Source organism: Eulemur rufifrons, chromosome 8 (assembly GCF_041146395.1).
Source record: "Eulemur rufifrons isolate Redbay chromosome 8, OSU_ERuf_1, whole genome shotgun sequence".
NCBI classification, from domain to species: domain Eukaryota; kingdom Metazoa; phylum Chordata; class Mammalia; order Primates; family Lemuridae; genus Eulemur; species Eulemur rufifrons.
This window is the reverse complement of record NC_090990.1, coordinates 66691727-66719308: the sequence shown is the minus strand read 5'-3', so window position 1 is coordinate 66719308 and position 27582 is coordinate 66691727. Positions and strand designations below refer to the sequence as shown.

General features: G+C 41.1%; 1 protein-coding gene across 1 annotated transcript in view; it reads left to right on the top strand.

The window, feature by feature from the left end:
* Positions 1-26001, top strand: part of MCOLN2 (mucolipin TRP cation channel 2) — a 53869-nt gene extending 27868 nt beyond the window's left edge. The window contains exons 5-14 of the mRNA XM_069478144.1: positions 2347-2431; positions 2537-2633; positions 6466-6565; positions 13107-13219; positions 14366-14515; positions 15956-16057; positions 16157-16279; positions 21716-21922; positions 23003-23124; positions 25474-26001. Of these exons, the coding sequence (XP_069334245.1) occupies positions 2347-2431; positions 2537-2633; positions 6466-6565; positions 13107-13219; positions 14366-14515; positions 15956-16057; positions 16157-16279; positions 21716-21922; positions 23003-23124; positions 25474-25510 (1136 nt within the window). The 3' untranslated portion in view covers positions 25511-26001. The remainder of the gene's footprint in view (positions 1-2346; positions 2432-2536; positions 2634-6465; positions 6566-13106; positions 13220-14365; positions 14516-15955; positions 16058-16156; positions 16280-21715; positions 21923-23002; positions 23125-25473) is intronic.
* The last annotated feature ends 1581 nt before the right edge of the window (positions 26002-27582 follow it).

Below are 27582 nucleotides of genomic sequence, written 5' to 3'. Positions count from 1 at the left end.
GCCACCTGCCTGCCTCCTAAGCTCCTCACGCCCTTGTCCTCACTTCTCTGTAGCATCATCCATTCTGTTTGTTGAACAAACCTGCCTCTTTCTTGCCTGGAGGCCTTAGGGCTTGTGTTTTTTCCTACCAGGAATAGTAGCCCCTTGGATCTATGCATAGCTGATTCTTTTTCCTTTAGGAAAACAGTTTCAGTTCAAACATCTTAGCACCTTGAGAGTCATTCCCTGACCACCGTTCCTAAGGTGAGGCTATCCTACCTAGTTATTCTCAGTCACTGTTCTGTGTCTTAGTACTTTTCACATGGTGAAATTACCTGGTATATATTTTTTTACTTATTGTTTATCTCCCCCTCTAGAATGTGACTCCATGAAGGCAGTGGCCAAGTCTGTCTTGTACATTGCTTTACCTTCAGTGCCTAGCACAGCACCTGGCTTTCAGCAAATATTGACTGAATAAATGAATGAATTGGGTAGGGAGCCCGGGTCTTTGATGTTCTCAGAGATCAGCCTCCCCAGTGTACTGGTGGAGCTCAGGCTCTGGAACTGAGCAAAGGTGGATTTAAATTTTGGATAACCAGCTAGCTGTGTGACCTTGAGGAAGTTTCTTGACTTCTCTGTGCTTTGGTTTGTTCTTCTGTGGAAGGGCAGCAATAGTTTCTGTCTCACAAGTTGCTTTGAGGATTCAACAGGATGATGCATTCATTGAGAGAACATATAAAGCCCTAGCATAGTGCCCAGCATGGAGTAAGTACTCAGTATGTTTTTGCTATTTTTATCATCATCAGTCTTTTCTTGCCTGAAAACAAATTTCTTTTTATTAACTGCCCTGACTGTATTAAGGTCTAGTCAGGAAAACCAACATTAAATTGTTTCTGGACACTAATACTTTATTTGCCACACACACTCTCTAAAATCTACCTTTCTTGAATATTATGTTTGTTGAGTTCTCTCTTCAGCTCTGTGTCCCTGTTTTTGGCTCAAGGTGCCTAATTTTCATTAAACGTAAGTGTGCCCCACACGTCGGGACATATTTTGAGTGCCAGCTATATGGTAGGCAATGAGTGTTTAATGAGGTACAACACAGTTGTGTTCTTGCTCTCAAAGACTTTACACTCTAGTTGAAGGGATCAACGAGCAAGTTAAGAGTTAGGACTGTGAGATAACACTCTCAAAGAATTAGCCATTAAGTCTACCAAGATTCTTGAGCACCTGCTGGGTGCCAGGCACTGCACTAGGCCCTGCCTTTTCCATTTCAAAGGCAGCACAGAAGGGGTGGTGGCCACCTGGGCAAGGGGCAGCCATGCGTTTCACACCTGTTCTGTCTCTAGGTCACTGTTACTTTGAAAGGTGCTCCCCACTACGCCTCCTGAATGCCTGCCCTGTAAAGCGAGGGTGTTAGATTACACAATAATGAGGCTAATTTACATATCAGGCAATCGTTCTTCTATAGTTTATGGCTCATAATTTGTTTTTACTTGAATGCAACCTGAGCTCTTTTCCTTTCTCTTTATTTTTTATTTTGAAAAAGTGTCAGACTTAACAGAAAAGTTACAAAATAGCACAAAGAATTTCTGTATACCCTTCATCCAGATTTCCCGAATACTAACATTTTATCACATTTGCTTTATCATTTTTCCTATGTATAAATATTTCTCCTAAAGTTACAGACATGCTGTTTATTTACCTCTGAATACTTCATTGTGCATTTTCCCCCAAAGAAGAGCATTCTCCTACATAACCACTGTGCAGTGCTGACGATGATGAATTAACATTGATGCAATACTGTGATCTACAAACCCCATTTGTCAATTGTCTTAATGTTCTTTATAGCAAAATAAAAACAACCCCTCCCCACCAGGATCCTATCTAGGATCACATCTGGCATTTAGTTGTCATGCCTTTTCAGTCTCTTTTAATCTGGAGCAAGAAAAAATTCCTTGGTTTTGTTTGTTGAACTTTTATGATCTTGACATTTTAAAAGAGTAGAATGAATGTCCCTCGCATTGGGCTTTTCTGTTTCTTCATGACTAGATTGAGGTTATGCATTTTTGGCGGGAATACCACCCAAGTGATGATGTGTCCATCTCAGTACATTGTATCAGGAGGTGCGTGATGTCTGTTATCCCATTACTGGCGACGTTAACTTTGCTCACTTGGTTTGTGTGGCCTCTGCCAGGTTCCACTGTAAGGTTGCTATCAGTCTTCCCGTGTAATTAGTATTTTCTGGGACGATATTCATGCTTTGAAACTTTCTAAGTCTCCTTCTTCTCCTTACACTTTTGCCCACGAGTTTTAACATCTGATTCTTGATGGAAACAACCATTTCTTGTTCTTTTATTGCCCTAGATTGTGTTCACTTAGACCTTGAGCCTTTCTCCAGGAACCCGCAGGACTGGAAGAACTCATCATTCTTCAGATTGGATTTTTATCGGTAAATACATTTTAAAGTCTCATTTCCCAGGAAATGGGGGTAAGGGGAAGGAGAGTAGTATAGTAACCTTGTGACAATTTATACATTTTAATATATTTTATTCAGGCTCTTAAAAGTTGAAATCTCCTTTCAACTCAAAGGCATTGACCTACAAACGATTCATTACCGTGAGTTACCAGACTGTTACGTCTTTCAGAATACGGCAAGTGTTTTTCTTTTACTAAGCCACTTTCTCTTATTTTTCCCTACACCTTTTGTAGATGTGGAGTATAAAATGTATCAGCCTATAGATGAATTAGATGCAGTTGTGTTTCAAACAGATCTAATGATACGTTATGGTATTGTCGGTCCAGACCATTACTTCTGAAGATGAAGCAAACCCTTTTCAACTTTTAAAAACTAGATTTCTGGGTCAAAAGAAGAATTTTAAAAATTGGCTTTGACCTCCTACTCTCCTAATATGTTAAAAAAAAAAAAAAGTTCATGAGAAGTGTTTTAAGTATCTGTAGTGTTATCAGCTTCAAAAGAAGGTCTTTGCAAATGTAGTAGCAAATGTTTTCAAACCTTGAGGCAGAAACTGCCCCCTTGATCTGAAGGCCAGGCTGCAAAGGCGCAGTTGTTTTTCCTTTTATTTTGGGAGAGGCATGTGTAGTAGAAGAGACTGTTCACTTTTATGGGGAGAGTAAGCTGCTTTCTCACTTTCATGGACATTCTCTCTCCTTCCATCTGTCTTTTCTGTTCTTCTTTATGTCCTTTTTGTGCTTCTTTTCTTCCTTCTATCCCTTCCTTTCCTGTTTAATGGGCTAAACTGGGATGCTTAGCTGAAAGTTATATTTGTATACACTTTTAGCAGTTCACAAGAGTGCTTTATTTAACAACAATCAATAAATACTTAATGAGTCCCTACTGTGCACCAAGCATTTCACTATGCCCTAAAGGTGCAGGGCTCTCAGGAAGCTTACAGCGTAGTGGAGGAAACAGACAGGAAAACAACTAAATGAGATAAAAGTAACTACAGGTTGTGATACATAGTAAGGAAGAATGTCTTCAGCTGAGAAGAATATGGTTTTTTTTTTTTGAGACAGAGTCTCGCTTTGTTGCCCGGGCTAGAGTGAGTGCCGTGGCGTCCGCCTAGCTCACAGCAACCTCAAACTCCTGGGCTCAAGCGATCCTCCTGCCTCAGCCTCCCGAGTAGCTGGGACTACAGGCATGCACCACCATGCCCGGCTAATTTTTTCTATGTATATTTTTAGTTGTCCAGATAATTTCTTTCTATTTTTAGTAGAGACAGAGTCTCACTCTTGCTCAGGCTGGTCTTGAACTCCTGACCTCGAGCAATCCACCTGCCTCAGCCTCCCAGAGTGCTAGGATTACAGGCATGAGCCACGGCGCCCGGCCAAGGGTATGGTTAATCTCCCTGGGGTGGGTGGGCCAGAGGAGCACTGGGAGCATCTGGAGGGATGAGGAGAAAGGCAGGAGAAGAGCTGGAGGACTAGGGTCTGCAAGGATGAGGTCATTGATGACTTTGTTGTGATACAGTAAGCAGCATGGGTCAAAAACTATTGGCTCTTCATTTTTATTTTGTTCTTTGGACTTATTAATATGTCTGCTTAAGGTTCGCAAGGCTTGAGAAAGGCTTTCCTGGGTAAAACAGAGACCTAGAGTGCCAATGTTAGTGGAGTGGAGGTTTAGTCAAAGCTTATAGATTCAGAAATGAGGGTGATGTGGTTTAGTTCTTGAACCTATGGTTTGGTTGTAGTGATGTTCTTGGATTACACAGAATTGGCTTATGTTCAGAGACATGCAGATGCATGTGGGTTTGCTCACCTATACATTCAGCTCTCCAGGCTTTTTGCCTGTGAACTTTTTGGATTTCTTAATGGAATACGTGGCATATATCACTTAAAAACTTTAAGCGATGGATTTAAATTCCATAATGTGGAAGACTGAGGACATTTGGACATCTTAAGTTCAGCTGGCAGCCTTGGAGCAATCTTTTTGTTTCTGAAATCACTATGTAGCTCTTGAAGCAAACATAAAAATAATTTTCAGCCTGGTAAAACCCAGAATTTCATACCTAAAGGACTAAATTGAAGGAAATGCTTTTAAATTCCATTCAGCATAATAAATAAGATCATTGCGTACTCCTGTCAAAGACTGGTGAATTCTGGTTTTTGTTCCCAGAAGTGGTTGGCTGTTTTACTCTAGGATTTCTCTGAACCAGAGATCTGAAATCCTGGATTTGGTGAGATTCATGTATGCCACTCCCCCTTAGATTATATTTTTTCATTAATTTAACAGAAAGTTTAAAGAAATCCTGTGATGAGGATATTTTCATCAGTATAATTTTCCTTGTTGCCCTAATTTATATCTTTATCTATTGTGTGTTCCTTAGCCACTAATTGTAGCTGTTGTCATTTTTGACAATTTGATTTCAGAGCTTCATAGTAGAGGATTGAAAGATTTATATAGTGCCATTCCTCCCATTCTCTCCTGGCCTGCAAGATTTCTGCTGAGAAATCTGATGACAGTCCAATGGAGATTCCCTTATATGTGACTTGATGCTTTTCTATTGCAGCTTTTAAAATTCTGTTTTTGATTTTTGACAATTTGATTATAACATGCCTCAGAGAGGATATTTTTGGGATGAATCTAACTGGGGATCTTTGTGCTTCCAGGATCTGGATGCCCATATCTCTCCTAAGACTTGGGAAGTTTTCAGTTATTATTTTGTTAAATAGAGTTTCTGTGACTTTCTCCATCTCTTGTCCCTCTGGAACTCCTTTAATGCAAAACTTTGTTCACTTACTGGTGTCCCATAAGTCTCACAGGCCTTTTTCATTCTTTTTTGATTCTTATTTTCTGTCTTTCCTCCGACTGGATTATTTAAAAAGACCAGTCTTCAAGTTCAGAAATTCTTTCTTCTGCTTGATCTAGTCTATTGTTAAAGTTCTCATTTGTATTTTTTATTTTATTCATTGAATATTTTAACTCTAAGATTTATGTTTGGTTCTTTTTTATGTTGTCTATTTTTTTGTTGAATTTCTCATTCAGATCATAAATTGTTTTCCTGATTTTACTGAATTATTTGTATTCTCTTGTATCTTGCTGAGTCTTCTTGAGATCATTATTTTGAATTTCTTGTCAGCTATTTTGTAAATATCCTTTTCTTCGGGGTCTCTTACTTAAGAATTACTGTGTTCCTATGGGGGGATGTCACATTTACTTGTTTTTTCATGTTTCTTCTGTCCCTGCATTGCTATCTATGCGTCTGGTGGAACAGTTGCTTTTTCCAATTTTATAGAGTAGCTTTCATAAGAAGGGACTTTTTCCTATAGAGGGGTCCTAGGGTGTCAGTTGGGTGTAGTACATTGGCCTTGGTTCTGGGTGGTCTCTATCCGATTTATTCAGTTGTAATGCTTGTCAGCAATGTCCATGGTTGCCTTCATGGCCTAGGCTGTGGGTGTTTGTGACAATGGTGGCATGGTTTTGCTGGAGGTGGTTGTGGTAGGCTCTTGGAGGGGCAGGGGCTGCCACCTGACTGGCTGTCAGGCTGAGTGTGCATGGGCCCCGAGGAGGACTTTCCTTTAGCAAAGATTGCTGCCTTCTGTGAGGTAATGGGGGCCACTGGGAGTCTCCAGCTTAACTTTTTCCTATAACAATAAGTTCCTGCCTGGTTCTGAGCTGATCCCAGTGAGGGAGACAGTGTGGCAGAGGCAGGGTGCCTTGCTCCCCTCTCTATGGTGCTATCCCGGGCTTCTGTGCTCCACCAGGATTCCCCACTCCCCTGATGCTCTCCAGCATACTTCCTCAGTCTTTCGTCAAAATATAGTTGTTTATTCATTGTTTTGGCCCCTTTTCTTGGAAGGGGGTGAGCACCAGGCGACTCTAGTTGGCTGTTTTGCTGACCAGTATAATTCTCTTTGGATCAGCACACTGTTTGGATGCCATTGATTTTTTTTTTAAAACCAAATTGATCAAACAAGTTATACTTTCTGCTGGGCTGTAACCTCCCTGTACATTTTTGTCTCCAGATTACCTTTGACAATAGAGCTCACAGTGGCAAAATCAAAATCTATTTTGACAGTGATGCCAACATCGAAGAATGTAAAGACTTAAACATACTTGGATCTAGTAAGTATGCTCTACAGTTTCCCATCATGTACTTTAACACTTTATTTTGGGATTTGGGGTGTTTAAATGGTTTATTTGGATGCTAATAGGAAGACAATTTCCAGAAAACCACATTTTGAGCATTAATACATTAACTGCCATGAGTGTTGTATTTAACTCACTCTAGTTTTGACCCTGGGGCCACATGAAGTATATATAAAATCTTGTTGATGTTCTTATTATTACAATTAATATTGACAATTTAATTCTAAAAATGTGGATTAAATAAATAGAAGTCAATAAATTTCATTTTTCTATTTATGCTTACCTTTAAATTACACTCAAAGTTTTTATTCTGTTTTCATAATAAAACACTGTGGCCCCGAGGAAAAGTTTGTTTTTTTGTGTGTGGCAATCAATGTGTTAAACTCTGTAAAGCATATCCCAACGCTTTGTGTTTTTGTTTAATTCATCAGATGTTTATTACACTCCTCTTGGGAGAGGTAGGATGCATCAGTGGTTAGGAGCTCAGGCTTTGTAGCCAGACCATCTGGGTTGGGGTTCTGGTGCTGCTTACTGTGCCTGTGATCTTGGACAAATGACTTCACCTGTCTGTCTCAGTACCTTTTTCTGTGAAATTATGGTAATAATAGTGCAGGGTGAGCATCCCAAATCTGAAAATCTGAAATCTGGATTGCTTCAAAATTTGAAACTTTTGAGCTCCACCATGATGCTTAAAAGAAATGCTCATTGGAGCATTTTGGGTTTCAAATATTTGGATTTGGGATGTTCAACCAGTAAGTATATTTCAAGTATTCCAAAAAAAAAAAAAAAAAATATCTGAAATCTGAAACACTTCTGGGCTAAGCATTTCAGGTAAAGGATCTCGACCTGCACTTACCCTTCCAGGATGCTGAGTATTAATGAGTCAGTATGTAAAGCAAAGCACTGAGAACAAGAGTTGGCACATATTAATTATGAGGCTTTAGTGAGGGAGAAAGCAAGAAAATGCCTTAGTGAGGGAAACTGACATGTTTATAAAATCTCTAATGTGTTATGGATAAAAACAAGTGATGCACAGACAAAAAGTATGGGAAAGAAAGCAAAAATTGAATTTGACTTGGGCAGAGTGAGAAATAAAATCTAGAAATGACTCTTGGAGAAGGTATGCTTTGATCTGAGCCTTGGACGATGGAAAAGAATCAAGGCCTTGAGAGCCAGAGAGCAACCTGTACAAACGCTGGGTCACCTACTCAGTCATTACTTGGAAAATGCCTCTTAATCCACATGTTTAAAATAGGCTACCTACCAAGCCAGTTCTGTTTGCTCAGCAAGGGGTCGGGATGCTGTTAATGACGGATGGTCAGTGTTTTTTAATTTGCAAGTTTGTTCAAGTGAGTTTCCCTTTGACTTGATTATTGGAACAAAATAAAATGTAAAACACTTGTGGTTCCGATTTTAGATTGTTTTAAAGTATCATTGATTTGTGGCCTGCTGCTTTTCAGTTGTATCTTTTTTTTTTTTTTTAGATCAATGAACTGTATTTGAAAAATATCAAACGTTGACATATGTAACTGTCAATTTTCCATCTTTGGAAGCTCTAACATTCCGTGAATGAAAATATTTTGAAATACCTTAATTGTCTTAAAATTTTACTTAAAATGTTTATACATTTAAAGAAGCATGAGAAGATGCAGTTTTCTTTTATACATTCATGGTTAATATTTGTGAAAACTCTGCATTTGTTAAAGGAAAACTTGTTAAGTTTTTTTTCAAACAAGTGTTGTGGGGTTTTTTTTGTTTGTTTGTTTTTTCTATTTAGTATAAAACAACCCAGGGGAGCCAAATTTGCCCTGGAAATACGCTTTATCTTAAAATTGATAACTAAAGCATTATATAGTAAATGGAATTCTTGCTGCTGCTGAGAAGTTCCTTAAAAATGTAATTTATATCAAAGTGACTTATCTCTAATTGGCAAGTCGTAAGAGAGAGAAATGGAAAGGGAAAAAGAGAACAGTCAGAAATATGCAGGCAAGTTTGGAAATTAGGTAATTTGGGGAAAATACAATGAAGAGTTTTTTGTGTGTTTACTTGTTTGTTCTCAGTTTATATGTTTAGACAAAGTGCTCTTCAGTTTTACGGAAAATAATTCTTAGTTTGGGAAAGAGTGTTAGGGAGTTGTAAACTTGCCCAGAAATCAATTTTAGGAGGACTCTGAGGAAAGCAGATTGGCAGTGAATAGGTGGTGATGATGTGGGAAAGACTTGAGAAGAGGGAAGAATATCTCACTCTTGCCCAAACAGCCACTTATCCTACTCTTGCAGAAACAGCCACTTCAACAAGACTCTACTAGAATTTCTTCTTGGGAAGGTGGAAGATACAAAACTTATAAATAGCAAAATCAAGTTGTATTTTGAGTTTCTTAGTCTCAGTTGTATCTTATGTCTCGATTTCAGTTTTGATTTCAGTAGTTGCACTGACTTAACCATCTGATCTGAATATACTGTTTTGGTTTTTGTTAAAAAGCGGTTAGTATTCCCCAGCAGACATCACTTTCCTCACAGATACACAGGCATTAGGTGCATATGGTCCAAGTTCAAGTACAAGGTGCAATTTCCTGTGAAAAGAAGCTAACCTTTGTTACATATGTGATTTGGAATGGTCGTTATAAAGATCAAAATGACAGAATGAATTAGTCAAATGTGTCGCCAGAGCAGTGTTTCCTTCCTCCCCACAGGGCTGCTTACGAAACTAGGGGTTTTTCCCTGGTCTATGCTCAGAAGAGAGGCTCTCTGGCCCCCTCCTGTGGCCGATGAAGAGAAACATAAACCTCATAGACTGTTGGGTAAAAACACTGGCATTTACACCTGCTTCTCCTGGAGCTGTGCACTAGAAACCAGCTATCACCAGGAGAATACGAATTTGAAATAAAATGATGTGATGGGAAAGTCTTAAAAAGCTAATGTTTGGAAACCAGCTTAGGAAATGGATTTCCCCCCCCCCCCCCATATGAAACTGTCTGGTGGATCAAGATTGTCCTGGCTTTGGGGGAAGTGGAACAAAGGCAAGGGCGACATCTGGTGGGATTCTTACCCTATTTCCAAAAAGTTCTCAGGCTCGTTCACATCGATGCACTTACCCCAGGCTCGCTCTCCTTCTTGCTATCTCAGTATTATCATATTATCTCAAGGTGGATATGAAGGCAAATGTCCATTTTCACATATAAACCTCATGTTGCCTTTTGTGACCTCTGATTCCCATCTCCAAATGTGCCACTAATCCTCATGTAACTTGATTTTATAAATATAGCAATTTGGAGATGAGGGGCTTAGGGAGGAATTAGTGGGCAGGATTCCCCATTGATGGGCAATATAAATGGTATTATGGGGAAAGGGGTTTCAGTGATTTCGGGAAGCCCTGGGTGAGAGTGCCAAGGGCAGGCTAGTGGTGGTATGTGTAGGACCTCTCAGGCCTTTGGAAGGGCTGAGTGGTCTGTGGGACTTCCCTAACCAGGGAGGCAGGGGCATCTTTCCGGACTAGTGTTTTATAAACTCAGGTTTGGGAAATGTTCCTGTGGGGTGACATTGTTTCAATAGGGTGAGAAAGCTGTTAGGATGATCATAAAATATATAAATATATTTTAGCACACCAAACTAGTCTTCTCAATAATTCAAAGAAAAATGGAATGCTATACTGGATTCTGTTAGGAAGGATAGTTTATTTTTCTAGGTCTGTTTGTTTTCCCATCTGTAAATAAGGCCCATTGCGAGCAATCTTAGAGACTTTTGTTCTAGTTATATGTCAGAAAGGAAGGTACCAGATGCTGTCCTTGCATTTCATAAGATTTTCAGTCCCATCTTCCCAAGAACTACCTCTATTTCTTCTGCTCCATTCTGTGGGACCAAGGAAAAAAAAATAAAGGTTCCTCTGATAGAGCTAAGTTGTTTTCTTACCTACCTATTAGATGATATCCCAAGATAGCTTAAATTTCTTGAGTATAAAATGGCTAGAGGTGAATGTAAGCGCTAGGTGATGGGCGCTATTCTAACAAGCACTTCACATAGATTGTGCCACCTGATTCTCATGACAGCCCTGTGAAGCAGGTGCCTTTGCCCCCCCATCCCTATTTTGTAGGGGCATCTGAAGCTTAGTAAGGTTAAGTCATTTGCTCAGGGACTTACATTTACTAGCTGGCTGTCTCTGCTTTGTCGCCCACTGGATGAGCTGCTTTGCCCTCAGACACTCACGCCAATATCACCCACACCTTTGCGTTATTAAATCCAAGGACATGATGGTGTTTCTCTTCGGTGCCCTCTCTGCAGAGGTGCCCCAGCTGTAGTCTCTCCCCTGCTGGTTGTCTGTCTCCAGTCCTGTTTCCTTCTCCTCTGGCCTTTCCTCTCTATCTCATTACTGAGATTATCTCTTTTCTAATTCTCAAACACTGTCCCCTCCCACCTCCCCACTCCACAATCTTTCCTACTCTGCTTGTCTCTCTGTGGGCCCTCTGAGTAGCTGTCCATTCCCATGGCTTCAGCTGCCACCAGATCGTCCTCTCTTCTCATGCATGTCCAGGCTGAACTCATTTTACCCAAGACAGAAAACCAGGAGTCATTCTTGGTTGTCCTTCTTCCTTATTCCCCAGGTCCAACTGGAGACCAGGTTGTGACTCTCCTTCATCTCTTGCAGCCCTGTGCCTTCTCCTTTCCCTCTGCCCCTGCTCGGCTCAGATCTTCATAAGTTCTAACTTAGATTATTCAAGGGTCTCGTATTCTTCTCAGTTCTCTTCATTTATTTGTGAGCATACTGAAGCATTATGCTAAGCACAGGGGCTGTATTTTGTTCAACACTACTGTCTTTGTCCTGTCCTTTTTCTGTTGCTTGTAACAGAACACCTGAAACCAGCTAACTTATTTTAAAAAATCTGTTTCTTACATTTCTGGAGCCAGTAAGAAGTCCAGAGTTGAGGATCCACATCTGGTGTGGGCCTCCTTGCTGGTGGGGACTTTCTTCAGAGTCCCGAGGCAGCACAGGACATCACATGGTGAGGGGGCTGAGTGTGCCAGCTCAGGTCTCTCTTCCTCTTTTTATAAAGCCACGAGTGCCATTCCCATGATAATCCATTAATCCGCGAATGCACGGATCCCTTTGCGAGGGCAGAGACCTTATAACCCAATCACCTCTTAAAGTCTCCCCCTCTCAATACTGCCACATTGCAGATTAAATTGCAACATGAGTTTTGGAGGGGACAGATACTCAAACCATAGCAACTACTCATGGTTCCTGCCTCACAGAGCCAATCTTTTGGTGGGGAAGATGGACATTGAGTGATAACATAGGAACCACTAAGTGTTCGCTGTTATTATCTCTTTAGGGCTGTTCCAAGGGCTCTTCATATATGAACTTGTATAATCCTCACAATAGCCCCACAATGTAGGTGGTTTTTATTCTACCCATTTTTCAGATGAAGAAACTGAGACACAGGAGTTCAACAACTTCCCCAAGGCTCTACAGCTTCTGAGGGCAGAGCCAAGATTCAGAGCCAGGCCATCGGGCTCCCTCCCCATTTCACACTGTGCCTGCTCCATGCTGTGGTCTTTGAAGATGTAATTATAAGTTCAGCAGCTGTTGTGCAAAGGAGAGGAAAAGGTGCTGCAGATGTGTGTAGTCACAGGGAGTACTGTGAAAGGATATAGGAGGGGGCTAAGAGAGTTGAGAATTTAGGGATTCTGTTCTGAGGTGGGGGATTTTTAATCTGAAACATGAGGCTGCTTCCTAATTGTTTGAGCATGTGTGGGGGCTGGGGAGATGTGCCACTCCGGGCAGAGGGACCAGCATGCGCGAAGTCCTGCAGGGAGAGCACAGTGGAGAAGGTGGGGGCCAGGCACGAGAGAGCCAGAGTGGAATTTGGGATGCTATTGTGACGTCTGAGAGAAGCTAAGGTTACAGTTTCACCTCCCTCCGATACGTTCTCCATGCTACTGTGTATTCCAAACCAAAAATCTGATTACCAGGCTCCTCCTTACTTCCATTCCAAGAATTTATTTCTCTACGTGCAAAGAACGCTTCTGGAATTGGCACTCTGCTGGGAAGGTGCACAGTGAGGTTGAGAAGCAGAAATGGGGCTTCTGAGTGATGGGGTTTTAATTTGTCTATTCTCTCATTGGTGGTGAACTTGGTGTCTGTGCTTTTAGGGGAAAGAACTCAGAGTATGTCAGTAGTTTTGCCTTCTTTCAATGGAGCCTAAATGGATTACCTTCTGTTGAATTCTGTTTATAATAGAATTCAGTAAATATGTATAAATAAATTTAAATGCACTTATTAGCAGCTCATGTTTTTAAATGTATAAATCTTCACATCAGAGAGTGTCTCACTTTTTGGACCTCTGAATGAATGTAGCGTGATTTGTTTCTGAAATTTACCATTTTAACAGCAGGTTAAACATTTTGTTTTAACAATAGATAAAACATTTCTCATTTGAACTTCTTTTCACACTGCCATTTTCTTTGGAAATTTTTCTCAGGTAAGGTGTGTTTAACATTTGAATTCTGTTTTTATTCCTCAGCTCAGAAAAATACGGAGTATGTCCTGGTGTTTGATGCATTTGTCATTGTGATTTGCTTGGCATCTCTTATCCTGTGCACAAGATCCATTGTTCTTGCCCTGAGGTTACGAAAGGTAGGTGTGTGTCCCTGTTTTCTCCCTGCCCTCTGGGCCTGCGCGCTCTTTGGCCAAGTAGTGGACCACCGACGTTGTACCATCTGCCCTCTCTGGAGCCCTTGGACTAAATTGGATTCCTTTGAGTGATTGCCCCCACGAGGCATAATCAGCCTGGGTGTAGGAAGTGGGTAAAGGCTCTGAGTATGTCAGGTGGGATCAGATAATTATCCTGTTGAAAACTGAGCTAGTAAGTACAGGTCCTTAGTGGTGAACTCTCAAGCTTTTGAATGTTTCCAGAATAAAGGAGGCCCTTTTAGTGCAGGAGTGATCTTAAGAACAAAGTAATAGCATGTGTGGGTTTCATCTTTTGTCTTCAAATCAGAGTTCATTTTGACAGGGAAGCATGGTAAATGGGTTATAATGAAGCGTAAAATACTTTATTCTATTTTTTAAATAGTTTAAACACTCTCCTTTGAGTTTCATTTTACCTTTCTACTCTCAGGGCTCTTATAAGTATGTACTCCAGCTCCCCCTAAGTCTTATTCTATCGGGGTTAGGGGAGGTAGGAAGTAGGTGGAACACCATCTGTGGAGCAAGGAAATAGTCTACATTCCAGTTTCCTTAATCTTGACCTTTGTCAGTTTACCTTGTAAACCCCCACCTCTCTTCTCTGCTCTCCAATGCCCTTGATCCAAGGTTAATGTCCTGTCTCTGCCAAAGTGAGAGGGTAACATTAGGAGCACACACTGTAGAGCCAGCCTGCCTGGACGCAGGTCCTGACTTAGCCTCTCTGGGCCTCAGTCCCCTCACCTGGGTGGTGGGGCTGATGGTGCCTGGTTCATTGGGTTGTCATCGGAATGAATGAGTTGATAATATGGAAAATATTTGGAACGAACTATATGTTGGCTATAATGACAGGAGCTTGTTGGCGTCAGAGCATACGTATTTAACGTTTGAGTGCATTTAGCAGGCAGTGGAATGCTTACTTATCACTGGGGTAGATTATGGGGACAGTGTGTACCGTGATCTCCACCCTTGAAGTGGCTCTATCAGGTTGGAAAGGCAGGGCCTGTCATTTCACAGATGAGGGCGCTGCTTTGTGCTTGTCTTCTTCCAGAGGGTAGTGTGGTTTGTAAGAAAGGCTTTTTAAAATGTTTGCCGTAGAGATTTCTAAATTTCTTCCTGGAGAAGTACAAACGGCGGGTGTGTGATGCTGACCGGTGGGAGTTCATCAACGGCTGGTACGTCCTGGTGATTATCAGCGACCTAATGACAATAATTGGATCCATATTAAAAATGGAAATCAAAGCAAAGGTAATATCTTAATATCTTTTGTTCTTTATATTCTTCTGCATGATCTTGGGCATTTTAAGATATAAAATGCTACGGGGACTAGCTTGATTCTGGAGTTTTCTCTTTCCTCACACCCGTGCAAGCGAGGCCTCCTCTGGCTCAGTGACTCGTGAAGGGAAGATAAGGAAGCTGATGTACTTTGGGAGGTGATATTCCTGTGAATGCCTCCAGGAAACTCGGCAACACCTTCAGAATAGTGATTAAAGTTTGAGAAGATTGTATATTTGGGCTTCATTTTTTTTTCTTTTTAAGTTGCAAAAGGAGCAGCTTACTCATAAACTAGTCACTTCCCCTGAACACGCACATCATGAGCCTGTGGCGAGGACCTGTGACTGTCGGGTGCTGGATAGATGGGGGTGAGGGCAGGAACACTGCAGTGCCTGCGAACGCCCCATGCTTCGTACAGATGGGCTGATTTAATCTCATAACTAAGCCTTGACTCCTGCTTCCCCCGGCTCTTCTCCTCTCCACGCTGTGCTCCTATCAGCAGGTCTCGCCGACTTTACCTCCTAACTGCAGTGCCTCCCTCTTCTCCATCCGGACCACGCTGGCTTCCTTCAGGCCACCTTCTTCTCTGGCCTGGACGTTCCAGCAGCTTCCTGACTGGTTTTCCCACCTTCTGTCTTATATCCCTCATATCCACCTGCACCGCTGTCAGAATACTTTTTCTGATAGTGTCTATCTTGCTATTGCAACCTTTTCTGCCTCCTGGGGCCTGCTTTGGGATGAAGTGGGCCTTGCTCAGGATGGCCTCCAGGGTCCTCATCATCCAGCTCTGCCTCTGCTCCCGCCCCGGCTCTGACATCTCACTGGTCCTCGGCATCGTGCCTGTGCTCAGCCTTTGTCCACTTACCTGCGGTGCCTTCTCCCAGCCTGTCCTGCAGGCCCAGCTCTGCTCTGGCGTCACGCCTGTGGGAGTCCCTCTGTGACAAGCTAGGCCTTGTGTCTTTCATTGCACTTAGCATATCATATTAGAATCGTGTTTGTGTGTTTGTCTCCTCAACCTGACCTGGGATTTCTTGAGAGCAGGAATTGTGTTAGCAAATCATGGTGAAGCTTTCTTTTAAAAGTAGCTGAATTGTATTGTTTGATATTTAACAAACACCATTTGTTTATATACTTTAATGCCTAGGTCAGTGATAAATGCGATTTCTATTTCAGGATATTATTTGGGGAAAAAAATCAGTTCAACCAATTGACATACCAAAAGGAAGTGAGAAACACATTTGGAATTGTGTTTTCTATTTTTCTTCATTTTTTTCTTTTAAAAACTCTTAATATCACCTATGGGGGGGCAGATAATTCATTCTTTTCTAGTCAATTTAAAGTGAGGTTAATAAGGTGAGCGGAGTAGAATATTTTATGCATTTGTCCTTTTTTTTTTTTTTTTCTATTCCTTAGAATCTCACAAACTATGATCTGTGCAGCATTTTGCTTGGGACATCTACGCTTTTTGTTTGGGTTGGAGTCATCAGATACCTGGGTTATTTCCAAGCATACAACGTAAGCATTGGGCAGTGCTGCTATAATTGAGGCTCGTTTCTTCTTTGGGTTCTAGTACCTACTTTTTCATTTCCCCCATTCTGCTGATTTTTTTTTCAGGTGCTCATTTTAACGATGCAGGCCTCACTGCCAAAAGTTCTTCGGTTTTGTGCTTGTGCTGGTATGATTTATCTGGGTTACACATTCTGTGGCTGGATTGTCTTAGGACCATATCATGACAAGGTGTGTAGCACTAATTCTTCCTTCCGCACATTAGGCATGTGGGACCCTTAAAATAGGGTTTAGACTCACCTTCCTCCTACTCTTCTCCAGCACATACCCTTCACACCAGTAAGCACATATCTTTGCGTCCGTTTTCTTTTTCTTGTCCTTCTTGGGATATTGAAGGGACTATAGGATATTGAAGCAAGAACTGCATGAGACTAGAAAGCAGATATTAGAGCTGTCTGGGACTGGCTTAAGGGGCCATGTATTCACCCGGTGATCATCAAACGAGAAATGTTTGGACGTGAGATCACTATAGTACAACTGGAGATTAAGTGAGGAAGATTTTATAAAATCTTTCTAATTTAAAGTATTAGGGTTTTCATCCAAGTTAATTGAGAAGAATGAAGGTGGGTAAAGACTCTAGACTCTAACATGCCTAGAATGACCATGTTAGGTTTATGATTTAAATGATTAATGCATCTTGTCTCTGCAGGCGGTTTTGAGTACAGCATCATCGTGCCTTATTAAGATCAGTGTCTGAGTTTAAACTATTACTGAACTTCAGTTAGCATCACAATCTCAGGGACATCCAAGTTATGCTAAGATGTTCTTGTTTTAAAATGATATATTTGATTGGTAGATACATCAGGAAATGAAACCAGGTAGGCCTTGCTTTTAACCCCTCCCAAAATAAAAGGAGTTATTACATCTTACAGTTTTTCTTCCATGGGCCTGTGGCAGTTGGAATCATAGCTGCTAATGCTTACTGCTTGTGTGTTAGGCACTCTGGGGTGCATTTCCGTGTTCTCTCTCGTTTAATCACCCCGTGTTCTCTCTCGTTTAATCACCCCAACAGCCCAGGGTTAGTTGTGCTAACTAAAATGTGATCAAATCTGGTTTGCCAAACTGTTGACAAAGAGTAAGCTATACATGAATCTCAAACCTTCTGTGTTGTCCTGCCAAAATAAAGCGTAGTAACCTGGTATACCCAGACTTTCTCCTCTTTAAAGTGTCACATTTAACATGTCCAGAGAGAATTACTACTGTTTTTCTTATTTGAGATACTGTGTAATTAACAAAGAGAAAAACTATCTTCATAATCTTATTGCTCTTCAAATTCCACGTAGCTCCTTTAAACGTGACTCATGAGAAAGAGATTGTTCTTTGATATGATCTCTCTGATCTGGAGAACTTAACTGTCTTAGTGCCCAGGAAAGTTTACACTTTTCTTTCTTACTTGCCTTGTGCTTTGAAAGCTTTCCCACCTCTTTGTCACTAGAGGGCAGTGTTGTACCGTGTGGAATAAATACTGAGCCTGAGGATTTGGCTTTATTTCTATGGCCCCAAGACTTCAGGACCAGTGATCCTATCTCCTTTGCACCCCCACCCCACCCCAATCTCCTCTACACATCAGTATTCTGGAACGTGCTCAGATAATGTTGCTTTAATTTTACTGGATGCCTACCATTCTCAAGTGCTATTTGTTAGGTATGGTGCCCAACCTCTTTACCTCCTTTGGTGTGTTAACCCTCTCTTTCCCTTCTCTATAGTGAAATATTATTATCTTTTTACAGGAAATAGGCAGCTTCATACAGTAAATAATTTTCCTAAGATTACTGAGTTAGTAAATGGCAGAGATGGAATTCAAACCCAGGTCTGTCTGGCCCCAGTACACATGCTTTAACTAATACCCTGTAGGGCTTTTCTTGGTATTGTCTAAAACACATCATTGCAAAAGAACATTTGGTCTGACCTAAACAACAGGATTGTACTTCTAGATCAACTGTGAGAGGAAAGCCACGTACTCAGTCTCATTCTCTCCATGTGTGTCAAGGTTACCTCATGGAAAGTGAGGTTATTGGTTTTGTGAGCCTGACTGCATTTCCATATGTTCAGTTCTGCCCTTTCAAAGGATCCAGGTGACATTGGGATGCTCTGGGCCAGCACTGTCCAATAAAAATATAATGCAAGCTGCGAATGAGAGCCATGTGTATACTTTAACATTTTCTAGTAGCCACATTACAAAATAGGCAGATGAAATTAATTTTAATTATATATTTTATTATACTATTATTTTAGCATGTAATCAGTATAAAATAGTGAGGTATTTTACATTCCTTTCGTTGTAGGAGGACTGAAATCTGGTGTATATTTTGTCCCCATAGCATGTCTCAGCTTGGACTAGCTGCACATCAGGTGTTCAACAGTCACATGTGGCTAGTGGCTACAATTATGGATGTTGTACCCCTGACTTATGTTTCTCACTTAATGTCAGCCTTCTCTTTATCCTCCAGAAGAGTAGAGGGATAAGGGATGTCCCTAGGGTTGTCTAGCAAGTCTGTTTATAGCGTCTGTAGCCAGGCTGATATGTTGGGGAAATGCATAGCTGAGTTAATTCAGTGAGTGCCTGAGTTAGTGGAGGGAGAGAACTTGAGTCTGGTTCTGGAATTTTCAGCTTTTCTTTTCTATATTGCTTCTTCTTTGTATCTGCAGTTAGAAAATTTTACTGCCTCCTGCCCCATTTCCCACAGATTAATCCAAACTGTCAAAAACTTTCAGCTTCTGCCAGTATCTGTTGAATGAGAGGACCTTCAGTGTTACCGAGCCTTGAAAAAATGAGCCTTACGGCAAGTGTTTTCTAGGATTTTTAGAATCACGGCAACCTTGAACGTGAAAGCCAATTCTTTCTTTAAAACAAACAAACAAACAAACAAACAAAAACTCTAATGAGGAAAACTGTAATTTGACACTGTTGTTTGATGGGTAGCTGGAATCCTCCAGTGCTGTAGCTCCCTCTCTTCCTATTAGACATTTAATTTCAGTGGTTCAACTGAAGGAGGCGAAGATGCAGAAAGTGTCCTGCTGGTGTTTGTTCCCAGCACTGATGGACCTTGGCACGGTGGCCTTTTAAAACGTCCGGGCACCGAGGGCTAGAGATGTTGATGTTCTTCCAGACCTCATCTTGCATTATTAAATATTACTCTAATGTGGCTTTTACATTTCCAGAGGACTTTATTTATTTATTTTTTTACTATGAGGAATAAATTATAGTCTTACATTGTCCCCATTTTACAAATGAGAAGACTAAGGCATTGAAAAACTGTTGGACTTTGCCAATGCCATGGGTAAAAGTTTGGCAGACCCAACATTACATCTTCATGTTTCCAAGGCCTCTGGTTTTAACCAAGCACCTCTCTTATTCAAAAGAACTGTTAGCCAGTTATAACATTTTACCTAAAAGTTGTACGAGGTTCTTAGCACCAGCTTTTGAAGCAAATTGTTATGTCATCCTCTGACATTAGCCATTGCAGGTTATGTTTTCATTTAAATGAAAGTTTTTTTGGATCAATCACAAAATTATCATTTGTGAAATAAATGCTTGGGTTCTCACTGTGGCCCAGAGAACCTATGGAGACTTTTATGGAAATACCCCTTTAATATTTATTAAAATTAAATGTCACACACCAAATAGCTTCCTCTAGACCAAGTTCGTGGAGGGCAAGGATGATGGCTATTCCTCTTTATGTTCCCAGTGTCCAGCATGGTGCGTGGAACATGGCAGGTGCTTAACAAGTCTGTTGAATGATCAAGAAACAGGGAGAGACAGCAATGCCTGCTTTTCAGGGCCTTACAAACCAAAGCAATGCCCTGTAAATGTGGTCCTTTTAGACTGGAAGCACATTAGGACCTTACCTTAGATGCTTTTTAAGCTCACTTCTATTATGGAATTTGGCCACTGAAACTGACTGTGGTTCATAGCCACTTCTTCTGGTTCAAAATGACAGGGTGTGTACCAGTCACCTAATTTATTGGGTCACTGTTTTAACTTTTTGGTGTGTTAAAATAATTCTCACGTGCACAGAGGAGGGGGAGGTAAAATGTTATGAATAACATTAATGTTGAGGCAGATATTGTATCTACAGGGAAGTAAGGAATGAATTTGATATGTGCTAATCTACTAGCTATTTGCAGTTCTGAAACCTAAAGCATAGGCCATTAGGGGTTCTTGAAACTAAAGAAAAGAATTGACTGGATTCCAAAAGAAACTACTGGAAATATGAATAGTGCTGTCAGAGTTGTAATTGACATCCATGGAAACCAGATTTAACTTCACTATCTTAAGGCTACTGGAGGGGATAGAAAATATTTACTTTGGGAACCGCCTATCCTATTGTTAAATAATCTGCATATTGTTAAGTGATTTACTCAACTGGATGTTGCCTCCAGGTCTTGATGGGATTAGTCTAGTTCAACAGAGTTGTTGCTGATGCAGAACTCTGATGACCCTGTGTGGGGTGCATTTGTATACCTTCTCCCTTGGCCACCAGTTTTGCCTTGCCTGGTTCAGCCTTGGGGAGTGTTAAGACATGGCGTTTGCTGTCTAGCTGGGATATAGAGAAGTCTGTATGATAAGCAAGGAGAAGACCATCTGTAGTTTACTCTGTGGTTCTTACAATACAGAGTACAGAGAAGGGACTAGAGCTACCAGGGCAGTCTGTCTTGAAGTAGACTTTGAAATAACTCTTCAACAGTGGCTTGATTGGACACAGAGAAGAGGAAGAAGAATATACCAGGTGAGAAGAATAAATCTCATGAGGAAAAAACGTAGAAATGGGCCTGATGCTGTGGGAAGAGATGAGCACAGGGTGTTAATATTGATAGGAGGAGATGCAATGAGACCACCCGAAGGAGGAACTTACTCCAGCCTTCTTGGTTCAGATTTTTATTTTGCATCCAGACTTTGTCCAGTCTTGTGTAAGAGAAATGAACTAAAAGCCATCTTCTATGAAGTTTAGTTTTACGGCAGCTTGGACTGGAGAGTGAAGAGGTTATAGTGAAAAAGACTTCCTTGGAGGTTTCTCTAATAATCCAGATATCAGTATTGACAAGTAGTGACATTGGAATGAAGTAGAAAGGGTGGATCAGAGGACCACGTCATAGGAACAGACAGGCCTTAGGAGACTGAAGGGAGAGGGAAGGTTAATCTGTTCAACACATAGTTTTAAGTTCTTGATTATTTTGGAGTAAATGTTTCTTTGATAGGAGATTAGAATTACTGACAGAAATAGGGAAATTTGGAAGGAAAGCCCATTTTCCTTAGTTTGTTGGCATTTTCAAGGAACGGTCTGTTATATAACGAACATACTCTAAGTGTGAATAGCATAAGAAGATGTTTATGTTAAGTAGGAAAAAAATCAGGATCCAAAATTATTAGATGGGCACAACTGCAAATATATAAAAAATTCATAGGGAAAAACTGAGAGAAATGTCAAGAGATTATCTTTGAGAATATGTAGGGGGATTTTGAATAATGTTTTCCTACTTTTTGTGGTTTTCTAGCTGTCTTAAGATGAATAAGTTACCCCTACCACAAATGACAACAACAGCTTAACAAAACAAGCTAACTAGGTACTATATCTCAGAAACTAACTTTTGTTTCCCCCCCTACAGTTTCAAAATCTGAACACAGTTGCTGAGTGTCTGTTTTCTCTGGTCAACGGTGATGACATGTTTGCAACCTTTGCTCAGATCCAGCAGAAGAGCGTCTTGGTGTGGCTGTTCAGTCGCCTGTATTTATATTCCTTTATCAGCCTTTTTATATACATGATTCTCAGCCTTTTTATTGCACTTATTACAGATTCTTATGACACCATTAAGGTAAGTAATTATCAATATTTGTTGCCAAAAAGTTACTGTAAATTCTATATAGATTAGAACATAGGAAAATATCACATATTTTACTTAAAATATTATAATTTTATTTAGATTTTGAGATTGGGTAGACAAGAAACTTTCTAGAGACTAGAGGTTGTTTTCAGTATGCATTTGGGACATGTCCCTGTTCCTCGGATCAGGATGGGTTGGTTTGGAGGTGCCAGGGGAAAGAGAAAGGAAGGGTAAGGATGGCTGGGTGTGGGGAATCGCGGACTCCGGGTTGTAGGCTCAGCCCTGGCAGATGCACCTGCCTGTGTGACTGCCTGGGGCTTAGGTTTTGAGTCAGTTTCAGTGATAAGAGGTGGCTGCCGCCCTGACAACTCTAAATGTTGGTACAACTTACACTGGATGAGAATGGCTACTTGCATGGTGCAGGTTCCCTTTAAATTATGAAAACTAAAGCTCTTATGACTGTTTGCCTTCCTACTTTTTTAAGTTACCTGGTGAGTTCTGTATCGTTTCAGACTGGGCCCATTTAACTAATTTGTAGCTTGAAGAAAATTCACTTCCTTAGTCCTGGTACCTTCACAGCAGATGGTAGTGCTTGGAAAATGCTGTTTCAGGGTCAGTGTCTGAGCAACCGGGGTGCCATGTCGGTGCCTTGGGACGCTGTCCTTTGCTTAACACCTTCTCAGAATAACTCAGAAGAAAGCCAATCCTTTGGAAAACTCCTGAGCACATCTTTAGTGTGTGGGGAGGTTGGTGTTGAGGTGGGAATGGTAGTTGGCTCTAACAGTAGGGATTGACATGGAGAGAGAAGAGTTGCCTTTTAACACACCCCTCGCTAGCTGTTCCCAGCTTTCTTTCTGGAGTTTTCCTTTGGATTGTTCTCTGTTCCCGTGGTTGCCCTGGCTTGGCTTTCTGGGACTGACAGATTGATTCATCATCTTTAATACCAGTTCTTGGATCTGGACTAGCTATGTGGGAGAGTTTTATTTTAGCAAAGGTGGGTTTGGTTTGTTGACAAGGAGAACAATTCTCATGCTCTATAAATAAGGTAACAACATTATGTACTTTTTAAAGAAATTCCAACAGAATGGATTTCCTGAAACAGATCTGCAGGAATTCCTGAAGGAGTGTAGCAGCAAGGAGCAGTATCAGAACGAGTCCTCAAGCTTCCTGTCCTGCATCTGCTGTCTGAGGAGGTCAGTGTTGTGGCCAGTCTCTGTGCTCCTGAGACGGCCTGCTCTGTTGCCTTGAGAAAGAGCCACTCTGAGATTAGCACTACATGCAGAAATTAGCTTATTGTGAGAAATCATTCATCTTTTTCTTTCCTCCCACTGAAATTGGGTTTACAAGTGAATTGTTTCTTATGAGACAGAGTTGGAAGAAAGCTACATGACGCGATTGCAATCTCTTAGGAATATATGAGACTATTAAAAGAAGACATGAATATGTCCCTAAAGTCAGGAGACTGAATTCTTAAGTGGCCAAAGTGAGAGGTCAGAGCTCTTGTTTTTAGAGGTAGAACCCTGGGATGGTCAGAGGTGTTTTCCCTTTCACAGTATGGGGTACAGATAACCTTTCTTGATCAGAGCAGGAAATCTGCGTGAGAGGAGGCCGTCCGTGTGCTCGGTGGACATGAGCGTTGGCCAGAGTGCCCGGCTTGCTGCCCGTCAGCACACGTAGGAAAATGGTCTGGACCTCCTGGACCAAGCATCTCAAAAGGGGGTTTGGGGGTCAGATGAGGACAGTTTCTTAAATGTGCCCATGTTTGTTTTCATCTGAAGTTGTTAGGGTAGAGGTTTTTAACTGAAAGTATACCCTACCCATTTTTTTTTTCAAAGAAAATGTGAGAACATAATTGCTATTTGAAATCACAGGATGTATTTTTCTGTTAATCAATTCATACCTCATCTTGGGATTTGAAATTATATGATTAAGCATATCCAAAGAATGTCTGGTAAATATGAAATGAGGTCTTCTGAGAAGAGCTGTTTTCAAAATCACATTTTATCCTCTCAGAGCATTACATTGTTGCTGTGGAAGCCGGGATAGAGGAAAATTAATTTTCTTAATAGACGGCTGCCCCCTCAGAGGCAGCCTGTATACAGAAAGTCTCTCAAAGTTGCTTTTCTATTATATCGTTAACTGTAAGGGGGAAAATTCACTGGAGAATGTAGTGGTGAGTTCTGAAAAGTAACCGATAAGTCTTTGGTGTTTGGACCTTGGTTTGCACCCCTCGAAGCCCTGCAAGGTTGTGAAATGTTTTCTTGTGCTGCCACATGGAATGAATGAAAGATTGAAAGGGTGGACTAGAAGACTTTGATAAGATTGGGTCTAGGTGGTGAGAAGACGGGAGCAATATCAGCAGACAGTTTGCCCTAAGGTGTGCCAAGGGCTGTGGAGGACAGACGCCTGGTGTGAAGGAGGGCCTGCCCGCCCATCGTGAGGAGCGAAGAATGAAACAGAACAAGAGGGTCCACCAAGGAAATCAACCGAGGAACTAGGATGATGACAGTCTTAAAGAAAAAAAAAAAAAAAACAAGATTAAAAAAAAATAAAAACAGTGGTGGCTGTAGCCATGTTTGGCCAACAGGTGGTCACAGGTGAAGTCAACTAGAGAAGTTTCAGTGGAACCATCCGCCCAGACCCCAAGGAGTTTGGATGGAGGCTGCAGAGTGAACGGGGGTCGCAGGGCCTGATGGAAGGAAATGGATTGTAACGGAGCCTTGAAAACAAGCGATGGCTTTGACTCCATCAAAAACCTAGTATACCTTGGTGTGTTTAAAAGCTAGGAACAGAAGGATGGAATAAAGTTGAGAAAGGCTGTGAATGGAGAGTAAATATTGAAGAAGGACCTCACTGAGGCAACGTGGGGAACACTGAGATTCAGCACTGCAGAGATTGTTGTCTGTGTGCCCTGTCTGGTGACCATGACAGACGACACCGTCTGCCCCAGCTCTGCCTCCTGCAGAGCATGGGTGTGGTCACTCTTTTTCAGCAAAGCAGTCCAGCAAGCACCACACATGGATCCCCCTTTGGATTGTTGGCAGAGCCTCTAGCCTGAGCAGCGGAACACCTGAGTTTTCTTTTGAACCCTGCCGTTAACCAAGTGTGTCCCGTGACCTCTTCTAAACCTCTTGGATCCTCCAGTGTCATCAGGGCAGACCAGGTGACCTCTGAAACCCCCTCCAGTTCTAAACTGATGCGATTCTTTGGAGAGATGTTTGGTGGAAGAAATGCAGAATGAACCTTTGCTCTTCTTTACTGCAATGAAGGAGGAGAATTGGCTGTTCCAGCCGTTGTAAGGCTGTGTTAGCAGAAGAGCATGGAAGGTCGTAAGAGATGGACAGTTCCTCATAATTTGTTTCCAAAAGTGTCTACTCACACCTCAAACAGTGTGAATCACCCTTCCTAATTTCTCTTCCTTTTATATGTTTCACTCAACACATCTATAACCGATTGAATGTGTAGAGTATTCCCATTTCTCCTCAAAGATTTTAAACATCATTGTTCTCTTTTCTCTTTCCTCCTTCCCCTTTCTGTTACAGGAAAAGAAGCAGTGATCACTTGATGCTTATTAACTAAAGACCTTCTGCTAAAGACAATTAAGGTTCAGGGCTCCTTATCCAGTGGTAACATAGAGGGATGCCAAACTGGACCGGCAGTTCCAAAAGGACTGTCTTATTTCATTGTGAGGTGGAAGAGAGGACCGACTGTCAGCTGGCTGACCATGACTGAAGTTGTTAACTTTTTGTAAACTTAGATGAAGAAGAATGGACCATGGGCTACTAACGGGCATTAGTGCAATTGCGGAGTGATAATGAAATTCTCTATTAGTCTGTTAATTTATGACATAATGTTGGGGTGGGAAAAAAATCCCCTTTCAGAGTGTAGAAGACAATGGTGTTTAAAGCCATGTATTTAAAGGTGTGTGTTTATTGTTAAATAAGGATTTATTTTTAAATGTGATTCTTGGGTTCAGAGACATTTGTTGATTTGTGGTCTGCACAGAAGTGAAGTTGATTGCAATACCAACTTGTAGACTCCAGGCTAGAGAAATTATTAAGCCATTTAAAGATCACACTTAAATGAACAAAAGACCTCATGCAATGGACATCTTTTGGACTACTTCCCTGTGAGTTTTCTTCAGCATGATATGAAGCAGCTGTTGGCATAGTCAGTGGGATGAATAAGAAATAGTCGTTTGGAGGCCTCATTACTTGTACTAATTGTTGATTGCACACACATGACGTGGAAGTGAACTGTAGCCTGGTCAGTCATTTTGACAACTGACCTCCACTGAGTTGGGAATTTGCCTTTGTCAAGCAAGGAAATATGGTATATTTTTCTCCAAATAAACTTATTTTTATCATATCATATGACATTCCTACTATTTTTTAAAATGCAGTGTCTCTTAACATCTACCCAGTGAAAAATTCAGATCACATCTCTATTAACTAGCTGGTCTCCAGAAGGGATTTCCCACTTTCTTAAAAGCAGTGAAGAAGATATAGGGGCTAGTATATAGAAATGACTCCATAAATATTTATGATGATGATTTGAGAGATGAACATCACTTCATGCATAGACTTACTGCATACTTGAGCTATCTCAGGGGTCAATTATTTTAAAGTTACTGGTGAAAAGTAGAATGTGAATTAAGCAGGACCCTCCTTCCAGGGCTCTCCCTCTCCTTCCCTGGCCTCAGCCATGCCCCTCACCCGAAGCCACCACCCAATTTTCCTTCCCTTGTCCCCCTCCCACCTCCTTGCCCTCACTGTATCTTCATGTGCCCACACTAATCTAGGCAGGGAAAATCATCCAATTAATACCATTAAAGTTTGTGATAGAGTAAATGACCCGTGTCTACACACAGAATACTCTGTTTAAAATTACCATTTTAAACTTCTTTTTTTTTTACCAAAAATGTCAAGAGTTATGTTCGAATTTTTTAAACTAAGGACCATTAAACTGGTGGTTCTGGGATAATTTGCATGACTCTGGAATCAGGTATGTAATTAGACCACTTATTAACTTCTGAGTATATTCTTACATACTTCGTTTTATCTCTGATCAGAATTGCTATTAAAGCCTCTCGCTTATTCTGCAGCTGTGACTGCCATTTGAATAGAAGATTAATGATGATCTTCCATATTCATATTATTCTTTTATTGGCTTTCATGCTTCCTTTCATTCCTTTTCCTTCCAGCTGGCCAAAACACTTTGAGGAAGAAAAATCTTTTTCAAGGTTACCCCACATGTGTGGAAACATTGTTTTCTCCCTTTTTAGTAATTTTAAACAATTGTCACTTTACCAACTGTGTCATCTGTTTGGATTTTAGTGAACAACGTTGTGTCATAACTCTGCTAATAGACACATCCAGGACCAACCATTTTCTCTCAGAATTTACCTCCGTGGCTTGCAGTGACACAGTCAAGGCCATATGCAATGTCTTAAAGCCTGTCCACTGGGGGTGGTAGGAAAGGGCGTGGGCAAGGGAGCCATCTAGACGGACCTGAGTTAAAAGCTGCAGCTTAACCTATAGCTTTGAGGCCCTGAGAATTCACTTTCTTTCTTTTAAGTGATGATGAAAAACCCCAGTAAACTGAGATTGGCATTTAAGTCACACAGCTCATGGCACTGAATTGATACCTGA